The 16,308-nt window shown below is 41.6% G+C and overlaps 1 protein-coding gene across 3 annotated transcripts in view; it reads left to right on the plus strand.

Annotated features, from left to right (window-relative positions):
• Window positions 1–9,130, plus strand: part of LOC101740963 (AT-rich interactive domain-containing protein 5B) — a 102,473-nt gene extending 93,343 nt beyond the window's left edge. For all 3 annotated transcript variants that reach the window (XM_021347294.3, XM_012689534.4, XM_012689535.4), the window contains 9 exons: window positions 140–319; window positions 1,358–1,520; window positions 2,225–2,345; window positions 2,669–2,991; window positions 3,945–4,039; window positions 4,579–4,663; window positions 4,971–5,083; window positions 6,601–6,711; window positions 7,478–9,130. In XM_021347294.3, coding sequence (XP_021202969.1) covers window positions 140–319; window positions 1,358–1,520; window positions 2,225–2,345; window positions 2,669–2,991; window positions 3,945–4,039; window positions 4,579–4,663; window positions 4,971–5,083; window positions 6,601–6,711; window positions 7,478–8,053 — 1,767 coding nt within the window. In that variant the 3' untranslated portion in view covers window positions 8,054–9,130. The remainder of the gene's footprint in view (window positions 1–139; window positions 320–1,357; window positions 1,521–2,224; window positions 2,346–2,668; window positions 2,992–3,944; window positions 4,040–4,578; window positions 4,664–4,970; window positions 5,084–6,600; window positions 6,712–7,477) is intronic.
• The last annotated feature ends 7,178 nt before the right edge of the window (window positions 9,131–16,308 follow it).

Raw genomic sequence — 16,308 nt, forward strand, 5'->3', positions numbered from 1 at the left:
TGTTTGTACTTGCACGATACACATTAAACATCACCGGTTGTTACGACTATCGGTTTTTACGACTGAATATGAGCAGTCCCTTCGATGTCGTTATAACAGATTTTGACTGTATTGCTTAACCTGTCTAGGCATGTTCCAGGACACGTTCGAATACCCGGAGCTCGAGGGTCACGAGTTCGTCTGCAACCACCTCGCTCCGCGGCTGAAAGGCAGGCCGAGGGGACGGCGACGGCGCGCAGCCAGGTCCAGGTCGCACTCGCCCTCGCCCTCCTCCCGGTCCAGCGACTCGGACCAGCAGAGCGGCAACCCTGAGCCCGATGTGAGTATTGGGAGGAGTTTCGCTCGAAGGACCATCAACAGTAACAACAACGCGTTATTTGAATCGTGACGTAGTAACCGACATACAAGTGCTCCTTGCGTTGTAATTTTTTTTTATGGCTTAGATGGGTAGACGAGCTCACAGCCCACCTGGTTTTAAGTGGTTACTGGAGCCCATCTACAACGTAAATGCGCCACCCACCTGGAGATATAAGTTCTGAGGTCTCAGTATAGTTACAACGGCTGCCCCACCCTTCAAACCGAAACGCATTGCTGCTGCACGGAAGAAATAAGCAGGGTAGCGGTACCTACTCGTGCGGAATCAGAAGAGGTCTTGCCAATGCTTGCTTATGAATAAGCCAACCTGGTGATTGCTGAAGCCCATAGACAAATCAACAGCTTGTGTGGAATGACTTTAGCGATTCCCCCGTCCCTCCTCTGCGCCCACAAACCTGAACGCATTGCAGCTCAGCAACATGCAGGATGCTTATGTCTACCCGTGCCGACTTTCCGTCATGAAGTCGCAGTACTAACACAGATGACGCTGCTGCTCATTCAAATTCTTCAGTCGCCAACGTCCCCCGGGACTAGGGTACTAACGTTTCGCCATTTATGGACGACAATAACAACCCCACTCTCCCTTTAATTACACAATACGTTTGATTTTCGTAAACAATACATTGAAGTACACGACACACTCGCCCGCACCTTCACTTCCACTCCTCCCCTCGCACACCCTGTTGGGAATTGGGATTGGAGAAGCTGGGGGCTTCTTCTTCTCCATCGTTCCCTGACTGCTGAGGATTGCGACCACATGTGACTTTCCTCCATAGTGCTCGGTTATGGGTGACACGGACCGCACGGTATAGACTACCACCTACTCTTCCCCTAGCACTCCCCATACCCCCCACTACAATTCCCCTCCTCTTCGCCCTAAAATGCTCCATTTTATCGTCAAATGCGACGTGACTTCGGCCGGAGGGCCAAAACAAAAGCCCTCTCCGGCCCGGTGTGCTAGCCAAACGACGTCTGTCCGCAGACGCCGCGGCGCCTCTCTCTGCGGAACGGCGCCGATCGGAACAGCGACGACGAGAACGAGTACCGGCGGCAGGAGACGCCCGAGGACCGGGCCTTCGTCAACCAGCTCAGGCAGTTCTACAGGGACAGGAACGAGACCTTCAAGGAGCACGCCCTCAAAGATGGTGAGTCTCGTCGCGTGGTCCGGGATCAGTCTCCCGTTGTACTGCTATAGAACACATGGCATTATTGATGCTGTGAACCCGTCGTCCCAAGGAACCCTGGAAGGCAAAGCTGCTTCGTGGCAAAAACAGGGAGGCGGGGGTTAGCGGTAGGGGCGCTCGACTCGTCAGGAGACAGCTATATCAGTACTTTGAGGGTAGATCGCTCAATTGTGACTATTAATCGTTTGAGGGTAGTATGTTTTTAAATGACGAGCAAGTTATATTGACTTTTTGGCGGGAACGCGAGGAGTGAAGTTGTGTGATTTGTTGTATTTTGTCTATTTAGTGTTTCTTGAGGATTAAATGTGTAATAACGGTGGTTTATTATGTTTAGTATCTGTAAAAGTTTACAAATGTGGGAAAATAAAACAAAGCCGTAACTTCTTCTTCCAAAAAGTCAACTGAAAAAGTCTCAGTTAATGACCACCATTTTACTGAGATTATATTTCATCCCATATCATCTCATCTCATTTAAAGCCTTACCCTACCGGGTCATAAAATCCCTTTAAAAAAAAAGGAAGTTTTATATATTTTGAGGGTATCATATAAAAAGTTTGGTAGGTGATATTCGCCACCGGTATTCAAAAGTTTTTGGGCGGGAATTAAGTGAGGGGGAAGGGAGACTTGCTCAAAAGCTGCCATTGAGTTGGTCGTCGTGTTCGCAGTGACGCCTTTGGCCCTGTACCGCGGGGTGTGCTCGCGGGGCGGCTACCGGGCCGTGTGCCGCCGCGAGCTGTGGCCGCGCCTCCTGCCGCGCCCGGCGCTCGCCCGACGGTACTATGAGAGGTGAGCACTGTGCCAAGGGGGAGATTTGGAACGCATCATATTGTCAATGTTCATTTTTTATTTTTTTTATTACTTAGATGGGTAGACGAGCTCGCAGCCTACCTGGTGTTGAGTGGTTACTGGAGCCCGTAGACATTTACAACGTAAATGCGCCACCAACCTTGAGATATAACTTCTAAGATCTCAGTATAGTTACAACGGCTGCCCCGCCCTTCAAACCGAAACGCGTTACTGCTTCACGGCAGCAATAGGCAGGGTGGTGGTACCTACCCGTGCGGAGTCATAAGAGGTCCTACCACAGCGCGCTCACCCCCCTTCCTCAGGTACCTCCTCCCCTTCGAGACCTACGAGCGGAAACTGAACGGCAGCACCGAAAACATCCCGACCATCGAGGTAGCCGACTCCCCACAGCACTCGCCCAGCAAGAAGCCGCTGGACAGGACGAGGGTCATCGATGTGGACGACGAAACGGGCGAGGTCAAGGACGTGCCCGACTGCCCCGCCACCAGCCAGCCCGCCGAGGTGCTCAACCGGGAGTTCCTGGACTCGCTGGACGCGGACAGGCGCGCCGCCAAGATCAACGTCGTGCCCGTCGAGAAGCTGAAGGACGAGAAATGCGCCGTCATCAACAACAACGTGCACCTGCGTGAGTATACTGTGTGTGCTCATCTAACTGAGACTGAGGTCACTAGATGAATTTAGTTAGTGAGTTCACTAGGTGATATTTGTTAATGAGGTCACTAAGTGAGTTTAGTTAATGAGTTTACTAGGTTAGTTTAGTTAGTGAGATCACTTGGCGATTTTTGTTAATGAGGTCACTAGTCGAGTTTATTTAGTCAGTTTGCGAGGTGAGATTTGTTAATTTGTTCACTAGGTGAGTTTATTTAGTGAGTTTGCGAGGTGAGATTTGTTAATTTGTTCACTAGGTAAGTTTATTTAGTGAGTTTGCGAGGTGAGATTTGTTAATTTGTTCACTAGGTGAGTTTATTTAGTGAGTTTGCGAGGTGAGATTTGTTAATTTGTTCACTAGGTGAGTTTAGTTAGTTAATTCACTAGGTGAGATTTGTTAATTAATGAGTTCACTAGGTGAGTTTAGTTAGTGAATTTACTAGGTGAGATATGTTAATAAGGTCACTAGGTGAGTTTAGTTAATGATTTTACTAGGTTAGTTTATTTAGTGAGATCACTAGGCGATATTTGTTAATGAGGTCACTAGGTGAGTTTAGTTAGAGAGTTCACTAGGTTAATTAAATTAATGAGTTCACGAGGTGAGTTTTTTTAATCGTTTTGGAAATTTAAATTCGGTAAAATAAAATTAAATAAAAATGTTAATAAAATTCGCCTCAAAACAACTGTATCGGCTTTACTAAATAACTTATTTTATATAGAGAAGTAGTCGAGCTCATGGTCCCTCTGGTGTTAAGCGGTATTTTGGAAGAACAGTTGTATGGAAGTCTTTTGTTCAGACCTAAAATCACAGGCGCTCCAGTGGTTATGTTCATAATGACTATTGCAATGCAGGATTCATGTTTTGTTGTATTTGGTGTTTTGTCCCTTGTCATATGTGTGTTTATTTACGATATATGTATGTATTATCAGCGAACACATCATCGAACGCTGAACAGACGATAGTGAGGACGAACCCTGTGACCACCGAGCCGGTTGTCAACGGGCATGCGGACAATGGACCGCAGGTAAATCGTACCAGAATAATAGAATAGTTTTGAAGTAATTGATTACGCGGTCAATGACCTCGTTGAATAGACTTTGTTTTGCATTGCGGCACGGTCGGCTATAGATGAACCTGCTTACATGTTAGGTGTTCTTAGTATATAATAAATGTATTGATGTCCGTGGACATCGGCAATACAGTTAACAGGTCAACGCCCTCAGGACTCATGTGCTTTTAAGTAGTTACCGCTGCTCATAGAGATGTACTACTTGTATAACGTGACCTAATTTGAGACATGAGGTCGAAATCTTTTCAAAGTCTTGAGGTACTTGGACAACGGGTCCCCCTGCCGTAATTATCTATACATAATATTTGTCTAGACGATTCTACGACCTATGTGTCGGGCAGTGACCACTGTCGCCCGTGGACATCAACAGTGTCGGACATACGGCCGAGCCCAGGGCCGCACTTGTGTTGATGTCGATCTGCCGGCTGGAAGAGATCCTGTCTGTCTGCATGTGTGTACAATGTTAATGCTGTGTATTTCTGTCCCCTGACTAGAAGACGGTCCGTCCCCTCGGTAAGAGTTCCCTCCGCGCCGTCCGAGTGAAGGCGACGCGACCTCACGCGCAGCCCGCCAGTGCACGTACGTACCGCCCCACCACGCCACTGGATACTCACTTTAGTTTGTTCTATATGTAATTGTGAAATCGACCTCAACGTTTGAGCCACATAGACCGAGAAACCTGTTTTTCGTTAGTTTGAGGCTTACAGTAATATTATAGAATTCGTTTAATCGATCTCAAACTTTGAGACAAGCGTGAACTTGTATCGACACCGCTGATGATAGTAATAATTTGTTTATATCTTGCTGTATATTAATGGAAAGAGTGCCGGAGCCCCCGGCTTCCCGTGTCGACCCCCCCCCCACTACAGCGTGTGTCCCCCCACAGCTCCGTCGCTCCTGAGGGGATCCCCGCCCGCCGCCGGACTCAACAACTTCGGCATCCACCGGCCCCCGCCCGCCCCGCGCCGCGCCCCTCGCAGCGACGACGAGATCGTGGAGGTGAGGGGACCCCCGGGATGAAATTGATTTCTTTGTAGAAAATAAAAAAAAATACTGTGCGGCTTATATTGAACACTATACTATTTATAAAGAACACTGTACAGTTTATAGGAAACACTGTACGGTTTATAGGGAACACTACGGTTCATAGGGAACACTGTACGGTTCATAGGGAACACTGTACGGTTCATAGGTAACACTACACGGTTCTAAGGAACACTGTACGGTTCATAGGGAACACATTACGGTTTATAGGGAACACTACGTTTCATAGGGAACACTGTACGGTTCATAGGGAACACTGTACGGTTCATAGGGAACACTGTACGGTTCATAGGGAACACTGTACGATTTATAAAGAACACTGTACAGTTTAAAGGGAACACTGTACGGTTCATAGGGAACACTACACGGTTCTAAGGAACACTGTACGGTTCATAGGGAACACTGTACGGTTCATAGGGAACACTGTACGGTTCTAAGGAACACTGTACGGTTCATAGGGAACACTGTACGGTGTATAGGGAACACTGTACGATTTATAAAGAACACTGTACAGTTTAAAGGGAACACTGTACGGCTCATAGGTAACACTACACGGTTCTAAGGAACACTGTACGGTTCATAGGGAACACTGTACGGTTCATAGGAACACTGTACGGTTCATAGGGAACACTGTACGGCTCATAGGGAACACTGTACGGTTTATAGGGAACACGGTACGGTTTATAGCGAACACTGCACGGTTCATAGGGAACACTGTACGGTTCATAGGGAACACTGTACGGTTCATAGGAACACTGTACGGCTCATAGGGAACACTGTACGGTTTATAGGGAACACTGTACAGTTTATAGCGAACACTGCACGGTTCATAGGGAACACTGTAAGGTTTATAAGACGTAGTAAAGGTGATAACTGTCCTTTATAAATAAAACGAGCTAGTTCCGATTTTATTCCACATATTGTCAAGTGTCGGCCGCGTCGGGCGGTCTATGTACGACTGAATATAACAAACTATGTACAACCGCATGCGGTACTCAAACTGTGTCCCTACAAATATATTTGAGGGCAGACTTATCTCAGTATTAATTAAATAGTAAATTTTGTATGTCAGTAAATAAATAAATAAATTTTGTGAATGTCGATCTCGCGAGATCAGTGAACGAGTTCACGGCTCGACTGATAATGAGCGATCACTTGATTTCTTTTTAACCATAATAAAAAATTCATTACAGGGTAGACTTATCTCAGTAATAATTAAATAGTTAATTTTGTATGTCAGTAAATAAATAAATAAATTTTGTGAATGTCGATCTCGCGAGATCAGTGAACGAGCTCACGGCCCGACTGATGATGAGCGATCACTTGAACTCGTAGACATCTCATTACGATCGCCGTCAAAGTTACAACTGCGCCCACGCTGCATCACGACATAACAGGGTAGGGCGGCGGTACCTACCCGCATAGCATCCCCGCCCCGCCCCCGTACTCACCGAGCGATCCCCCCCCGCCAGGTCCCGTACAAGCCCAAGAGTCCCGAGATCATAGACCTGGACGAGTACCCGGAGAGTCCTCAGACCTTCAAGAAGAAGAAGCTGGAGATACTCAAGGAGCGAGGACTGGAGGTGAGTCTGTTCGTTTGTGCAGCTAGTATAGAGTCGGACTTTTTTTGGCGGGAACGCGAGGAGTGAAGTTGTGTGTGATCTGTTTTATTTTGTCTATTTAGTGTTTCTTCAGGTTTAAATGTGTAATAACGGTGGTTTATTAACTGTTTAATATAACTGTGAAAGTGCACAAATGTGGGAAAATGAAACAAAGCCGCTGTAACTTCTCAAGATCTTCCAAAAAGTCCACAGAAAAAGTCTCAGTAAACCACCGTTTTACTGAGATTATATTTCATCCCATATCATCTCATCTCATTTCATTTCATTTCATCCCAGTTGATTAATGTCTCAAATTAATCATCTTCATTTCATTTTATTTCACTCCATGTTATCATTTTTCATAAAAATAAGAATATAAATTAAAATAAGACATGACTTAAAGGTCTTAGTTACCAGGTCATAAACTCCCTTAAAATAAAATAAAAAAGGAACTGTCGTCGCGACACGTGCGGGGTCGCTGACCCCGCGCCTGCACGGCGTGCACTGCGTGATTGTTACTTTGATCTACATTACGCGTTTTTTTTTAATGTGGTTGGACAAACGATTGAGCTCACCACTTAATTGGTGCGAAGTGGTTTCCGGAGCTCGTGACGTCACGACGTGACCCCCGCCTCAAGTGGCGCAGTTGTGGTCTCTGATTGCTATTATAATACCCACAAAAAATAGGTTTCGTTGATGACATAAATTTTCCATAATTATATTAAGAGTAGTTTGTGTCTCGGCGCAGGTGACGGTGCTGCCCGCGGGCCCCTGGCCGGTGCTGGCGCCCGTCGCGGCCGTGCAGCACCTCGGCTACCCGCGGCCCGCGCAGCTGTACCAGGTGTTCGGCGCGGGCCCGCCCAAGGTCATCCAGTCCACCTCGCCCTTCGGCTGCGACGGGCCCCAGAAGACGGTCTACGGGAACCCTAAGGACCCGTTCATGCCGCCGCCGCACGTGCTGCAGGGCGCGCCCGTGAGGCCGCAGCGAGCCCCCCCCGCCCCCCACGAGCCGCCGCACGTGCTCGACCTCACGTGCAAGCTGGGGTCGCCCGCGGGCAGCGCCGTCCGCGTCGACTCTGATCTGGAGATCACGCTGCTTGAGGACACGAACGCCTCGCAGAAGAGGCCGGCGCTCCGCCCCCCGTGCGGCGCGGACGGGGCGGTCGGCTACAGCTACAAGGACCCGTACGCCGCCTTCTACAACAGCCTGGCGGGGTCCGTGGACCAAAGGCAGCTGGCCATGTACCGAGAGCTGGTCTCCACGCAGTTCCGCGGCTACGGGCTGGCGGGCCTCGCGCCCGGACACGTGCCCACCAGCAAGTGAACTCCTCGTCGCGTGCAGCCGCCGGCCGCGCGGAGGTCATCGGAATTGTTTTTGGGAACAAGCGCCGCGGTCGGGGCGGGCGCGCACGGCATGGCACACGGCTGCGGCACGGCTGCGACACGGTTGCGATACGACTGCGACACGGTTGCGACATGACTGCGATACAGCTGCGACATGACTGCAATACGGTTGCGACGTGACTGCGACACGGTTACGACACGGCTGCGGTACGGTTGCGACACGGCTGCGGTACGATTGCGACACGGCTGCGGTACGGTTGCGACACGACTGCGATACAGCTGCGACATGACTGCAACACGGCTGCGGCATGACTCTGTATTAAACCACGAACGGTTGTTAGGTAGCAGCAAGCGCGCAGACCCGCTGTTAGCTTTTTATACTGACGTCGTTATGAAACATACGACATACGATTTAAGGGTCAAATTCGAATGACAAGCTAATCGCCGCGTTGCAGCGGTGCCGCGGCCGTGCCCGCGCGGTGTGCCATGACGCTTACGGTGCAGCGGGCCGCCCGCCAGCCGCCGCGACTAGCTAATGATTTGTAGGGAAATTGTAATTAATAATTCGTGTTGTGTTTTTATTTTTGTTTTTTGGAAATTCCGTTGGGAGTTGTCGATGTGGTGGATATAAGTGAATATTCGTTTTTCTTTATTTAAATTTATGTTTTGTTACACGACGACGGGCGGACAGGCTCGCGGCCCGCCTGGTGGTAAGTGGACAGAGCTTGTAGACACCACAGCGTGTTCCGCCCGTGAAACCAAAACGCGAGTATGTTTAGTGGCGGTAAGAGATAGGATAGTGGTGCCGGTCCGCGCGTTCTCGACTGTGACCACTTAACAACAGCCGGGCCGCGAGCTCGTCGCTCTGAAGTTAAAGCGGCACAACACAAACAAACCAACAGACTTTTAAGAAGACTACTACTAGTAAGATTGTTTTAGAATTCACAATTTGTAAATAAATAATTTGTTGTGAGATAAATGAAAAAAAAAAAATAAAAAAAAAATACTGTGACGGATGTCGCAGTCAAATCTTAAATATACGATGAATTAATTTGAATTGTGTTTTATTTGTCTTTGGGACGCGGTCAATAGTGACTGAGAAGTCAGTCACCGCGTGACTCGCATACCTAATGCGGGTCGTTTTCAAATTTGGGATCAAAAACGAGTTATTTGATTTAATTACTGGTGGTAGGACCTCTTGTGAGTCCGCGCGGGTACCACCGTCCTGCCTATTTCTGCCGTGAAGCAGTAATGCGTTTCGGTCTGAAGGGTGGGGCAGCCGTTGTAACTATACTGAGATCTTAGAACTTATATCTCAAGGTGGGTGGCGCATTTACGTTGCGGATGTCTATGGGCTCCAGTAACCACTTAACACCAGGTGGGCTGTGAGCTCGTCCATCCATCTAAGCAATAAAAACTACCACCAGTCCGCGCAATTTTCGTAAAAAGGGGTACAAAGTTTTTTGCTTCACGTATTAATATATAGATACATTAAAAACTACCCCAAATCTCATTCGTATCACTGGTCCGAAATTCCAATTCTAAATTGTTTGCCATTTTTCCAGTAATGCGTGTTGAAATTCGGCAATTTTATTTTAATCAGTATATAATACAATAATAAAGGAAAACTAACTGGATATTAGAACATTATTAAAAACAAAAGAAGTACCTACGAATCCTAAGCTTTTTAAAAAAGTTCCTATTTAAATTTTCATCCGAGTGCGTAAAATGAAAAATATAAATGAATATTATATAATATTATCAATAAATGATTGATTGGGTTGATTGAGATGAAGCATTTTTTATTCTGATCATGCCTAAATACAAAAAAATGGAAAAATAGAGAAAGTTTGAATTCATGAAATCGTTACTTTTTTGGCCGCAATACTGAAAACGACCCATGCAAGCTCTTTAAAAGTTTCTAAATGTGAAAATATTTGCCATAAATATCTAGTGTATTTGTTGTTAGGAAACATTTAAGAACACACAGCATTTTTTCAATTATTAACAATCCCATCTCATCCTCTGTTGAGGTCATCGGCCAGGAGACGTCTCAAGTAAAGTTTTCCGCTGCGCTGTCTCCACTCAAGAACGCGTTCAGTGACTGTCAGTTCTATTTATATGTATATAGTCAATTTGTAGATTGTTCATTTGTATATTCAATCCACACACTTTTCTAAATAAAAAAAAAGTGCGTGCGTACAAAGTACACGTGTCAGCAGTGAAACTTTTTTGGCGAACTAATTTATAAGTCTTGCTTATATTTATACAAATCTAAAACTTTAGATTTCCGAGACTTAGAGGAAGGGAAAAGGAAGATATGTTCCCGCCAAAAGTCTGTCAAATGTCAATCTCAAACCTCAGTGTTGACAGTCACATTATATTTAGATTTCTAAATTGTAAATGACTAATATTTTGCCAATTAATTGACTAATTTAATTTCATGCTATTTGATTAATGTTCCAAATTCTTTTCATTTCAATTCCTATTAACATTTCTCACAAAAAAATTATAAAATATTAGGCTGATGGTATGGTATGATACATTTGCCTTTCCAGTTGGAAAAATACAACAACTACTACTACTGACATTTGACAAGTACTTAATTTCAATAGTAGTTTGATGTCCCTTCCGTTGCATACCTGCGTGACGTTCTGTAAAAATTTTACCCCCATGCGCTTAAAGAAATTTCACTTCAAAATATTCTTGGATCATTCTTGGACATTACCTAAATAAGGGTTTTCTAACCCTTATTTAGGTATACAAATATATACAAATATAGTTATAACCCGGATTAATATTTCTATATTAATCCGGGTTATAACTATATTTGTATCAAAATCAAAATCAAAATCAAAAAAAATTTTATTCAACATAAATGAAAGTACATACTTGTTGAACGTCAAAAGAACTACCGCCAATTCACAAGAACTAGCCTCCGTCCTGAGAAGAATTGGCAAGAAACTCAGCGTGCATGTCTTTTTTTTTACATATAAAATTATTATTTATTTATTTTTTAATATTATTATTTTTTTTAAATATGAATTTTTTACACTGAGTATTATAACGTAACAATTACTACAATATTGAAATGCCTGGAGCGAGCAACTCATTCCCACTTTGTGCAATCTTCTAGATAATCATTGACTTTATAGTAAGCTTTATTGCACAGATGTTCTTTAATAGTTTTCTTAAACCTATGTATATGTAGGTTCTGAACATCATGTGGGATTTTGTTGTACAGGCGCACAGACAAACACCCGAATGAATTTCGTATCTTATGTAACCTACTCATCGGCACAACAAGCTTGTGTTTGTTCCTAGTATTTCTATTATGTATGTCCGACTGTTTAGGAAACTCCTCAATATGTTTACGAACATACATCAAATTTTCAAAAATGTACTGGGATGGCATAGTGAGAACTTTAATTTCTTTAAATTTCTCCCTCAGGGATTCCCTTGAGTGCATGTTATAAATAGCACGTATAGCTCTTTTCTGCAGAATAAATATCATTTCTACATCGGCCGCATTGCCCCATAGCAAAATGCCATAGGACATGACACTGTGGAAGTAACTAAAGTAAACTAAACGAGCCGTGTCCGCGTTTGTTAACATTCTAATTTTTTTTACTGCGTATGCTGCAGAGCTGAGCTTACTCGCCAATTTATGAATATGAGGTCCCCACTGCAGTTTGGAGTCCACTGTTATACCAAGAAATACGGTTGACTCAACAAGCTCCAATGATTCCTCAGAAACAATTACATCACTATCCACTTGTCTCACATTTAAAGATGGTTTAATACATTTTAAAGTAAATTTAATACATTTAGTTTTCTTACTATTCAATAATAGGTTATTGATACGGAACCAATGAACCACACACGAAATCGCATCATTCACTTCGTCATAGACTTGTAGTTGTCGTTTAATTTTAAATAATAAAGATGTATCATCTGCGAATAATACGACCTCGTGTCGGGACTCAATAAAACTAGGTAAATCGTTTATATATATTAGAAATAAAAAAGGACCCAAAATGGAACCCTGAGGTACACCCATTTTCAACAAGGTGCCTGAAGATCTATTACCTTTCACATCTACTGTTTGTATCCGTCCTGATAAATAGGAAGTAATAAGTTCCAATGCACCATCCCTAATACCATAGTGATGTAGTTTCCTCACCAATGTTTCATGTTCAACACAGTCAAATGCTTTGGATAAGTCACAGAAAATTCCAAGACAATCATGCGATTCCTCCCAAGATTTAAAAATATTTTTGACTAGATAAGCACCTGCATCAGTTGTAGAGCGACCCCTGGTAAACCCGAATTGTTTATTATGAAGCAGGTTATTTGAATTAAAATGTTCTAAAAGTTGGGTCAAAATAATTTTTTCAAAAATTTTACTCAACGTAGGGAGTACTGAAATAGGTCTATAGTTAGAGGGGTCATCAGTACTACCAGATTTAAAAAGAGGAATCACTTTACTATGTTTCATTAAGTCAGGAAATACACCACACCTAATACAGTCATTAAAAATACTAACAAGATGAGGAGCAATAATGTCTATTACAGACTTCAAAATCTTTACTGATATTCCCCACAAGTCAGCTGTATTTTTTACATTAAGGCTATTAAAATTTTTTATTATACTGCTTGAATTAATTTCCTTAAATTTAAAAATTTCATTACATTTGTTGACATGTTTATGCAATAATATTTCAGCTGCTGTGGGGGATGAATTTAGAGAAGTGGTAGTTGAAACTGGAATGTCAGAGAAAAACTTTTCAAAAGCATTAGCCACATCTTCATGACTAGTTACCAATTTATCATCTATTTTTAATGAGAATTCTTGGTGGCTATTTCTGACTTTTCCACTTTCTCTACCAATGATGTTCCAAGTCATCTTTATCTTGTCAGGGGCATTTTTTATTAAATCACTTAAATGTAAAGATTTTGCCGCTAAACAAACTTTTCTAAATAGTTTTGAATAGTTCCTGACATATTGATGAAATGTTTCATCATTATTATAAGCTTTTTCAGAGTACAGATCATATAACTTTTTTCTACTCTTGTACACTCCGGTGGTGGCCCACTCGCTGAACACGGTTTTGTTTTTTAATGTTACAGTTTTAGGAATAAATATATCAGTAAAGACCAAATTAATTCTCTGAAACATATTCTGGTATGACAAATTTGGGTTTTTGTTATAAATAATTTCTGAATGTTCTTGCTTAATATTATTTCTAAACTTCTCAATTCGTTTTTTATTAATAGGAACAATCACAAGAGTATTTTTATCTTTAGGATTCATATTAGATTCAAAAGACAGAAATTGTCCACTATGGTCTGATGTTAACTGATTAATAATTTTTTTGTTAGTCGGTGTTACATTTGTAAATATGTTATCTAAACATGTTGCCGATGTGGTCGTTGTCCTAGTAGGCTCTAAAAATAAGTTTGGGAGGTTATATGACTTTAACAGTGTTCTGAATCTAATAGTGGTATTTGTGTTTTCTAAAAGATTAATATTAAAATCACCACATACCAAAATTTGTTTATTAGAGACAGAAAGCTTTAGCAATACATTTTCCAAAATATTTTCAAAAGAATCATATAACGCATCAGGAGGTCTGTAGACGCAGACAACGATGAGGTGCTCAAGCTCAACACAGGAAATTTCAATAATTCTCTCAACAGAGAGGGCCACTACATCCTTTCGTTCCTTACATTTCAAACATTTACTAACGAGAATCAGTGAGCCACCGCGAATAGCGTTCTCTCTGCAGAAGGAACTTGACAACTGGTGATCATTAAAATTAAACAATAATTCATAGTTTCTAAACCAGTGCTCAGTGACACAGAATACATTAATATTATGCATATTTAAAAACATTTCAATTTCTAGCTCTTTACCCATCATCCCTTGTAAATTTTGATGCACCAAATTGAATATGTTAATAATTGAAACGTTAACGTCTTTTGATGGGTATAATCTAGTTGGTGTATTAATTGATTTGTAATTGCAAGAGTGTGACTCCTTTGTCTTACTAATTAATTTAAATTGGAAGCAGATTCCAAAGTCTTATAACATGTCATATCTTTTTCCTGCTCAATAGAAGCAGGTATTTTTTTAGCTAAATTTATAGCTAGGAAATTGTGTATAAAATAGTGTAGCGATGTTGCTACTTGTCTAAAATTTTTATTCGTTAATTTAAATATTTCATTTTTTGATGTCCTTAAATATCTAAATTTTATTATATTATTTAAGTCTATTAATTTAAATGCATATTTTTTGGATGTCAAGATGCAGTTATTATTGTCAAAAGCATTATAAATTGCATTATTAATATTAAATCTAATTTTATTTTCTGTCGGCAAGTCCTGCAAGTAAGGAAAGGTGAACATAATAATTTTTTTAATATTTAACATATTAACTTGTTCAACATAATGCAAAATTTGTTTTTGGTTAACGTTTTCTCTCCTCCCTAACATAATTATTATGACTGTGTTTAGACAATGTGTGGTATTTAAAATCTTATCAAATATTTGTGCTGGATTTGCACCTGGCATACAGTAATTAATCACATGTTGTCCAAAACAAAGGTCATGTAATGCCACACCCATTTGTTTCCCCAGCTCATCACTAAAAATTTTTATTTTAATTTTGTCTTCTCTAGAAACTTGTGAAGATGCAGTAGTAGGTAGACAGATAGGTGCTGCCCTCATAATATCATTGCTTTGAGACTCTAGCACTGAAAGAATAGACACATTATGTTTTTGAATTTCAACATGTGGTAGCTCCTGACAACCCGATGCAGAGCATTTACATTCAGCGTACTGCATTGTCAAAGAGTCAAAACGCTGTTGATTATAATTACAAGTATCAATTAAATTGTCCATTGCCAACACATGCTCACTAATGTCCCTCTGTGCTAGTTCATAGTTTAATGTAATGTTCTCTAAACTTGACTTTAAATTGTTTATTTCTGTAGATAAACATTCTATTTCTTCCATGTGTTTGTGATGAATTTGTTGACTCTGTTCAGTCAATACAGCTACCTGGTGTGAAAGTGAAGTTCTCTGCTTGCAAATGAACTTGATGTATTCCTGAGACTTGTAATTCCTCAATTTCCGTTGAGTCTTATATATTAATTTATTAATTTTAACATATTTCCTAAGTTTATTTTTACTTAAAACTAACTGGGAGCGCTCTGAGGTCTCTGCATCACTACCAGTCAGATCAATAGTAGTTATGTCAAAATTCAAGGCAGTATCTACAGCAACCAAAGAGGGTTTGCTCTGAACCAGTTCCGAATATAAGCTCTGAGGCTGCTGTTCCTTAAGTTTATATAACTCTGACCGCAAGCCAGAAATACAATCATCAGCCTCAGCCAATTTATGTCTCAACTCAGCAGTGATTTTCAATGAATCACAAAATTCATCACTGCATTGAGAAAAGGTGTTAATCGTATCCTGCAACTTCTGATTGATCTCAAGAGCTTCACTGTGTTCAATGAAGAGCTGAGACAATTGTTTTTTAAGGTCAGTATTCTTAGAGATGACTGACAGCATCTCCTCTTCATTTTGTTCACTTTCTTGTAAAAGTATATCATATTTTTCGCGAGTATTTTTTAATTGTTCTAAAGCAATACGAAGCTGTTCATCAACCTGACGAGATTTGATGCTGCGAGTCATCATTTTAAAATAAATTACAATAAAATATGTAAAGAAAATTTACGAAGTTGCCGGTCAGATTACCCTCAAATTACAAAATATTACACACTCACCAAGCAAAATTACAATTAAATAACGTTTTAAAGCACTATTTATAATTTTACTTATTTATACACCTTTAACACTACTTTGATATGTTTTAATGATATTATGAAGTGTTAGTTTATTTTTAATTAATTTATTTACGGGAGCAGAGAAATCGAACCGAACACAACCGAACCTACCGACCAAAAAACAAGGGTGTTTGTTAAAGTACTTGGTATTATTTTACAAAGACAACAGACAATTATTATTACAGAGACGACTGTCAGGGGCTGACGTCATTATATCACTGTCTATATGACCTCATGAGTCTATGTGACCTCAACCATGTCAAGACGTGTATGAGACGATATTTAAACAAATCCATTTAATAATCTTGTACATACTGTTATGTGTATTTTACACAGCAGCTGTGCTACAATGTAACACATATTATTAATGTCTGTCTGGATCCCA

This window comes from Bombyx mori, chromosome 24 (genome assembly GCF_030269925.1).
Source record: "Bombyx mori chromosome 24, ASM3026992v2".
In the NCBI taxonomy this organism is placed as follows: Eukaryota; Metazoa; Arthropoda; class Insecta; order Lepidoptera; family Bombycidae; genus Bombyx; species Bombyx mori.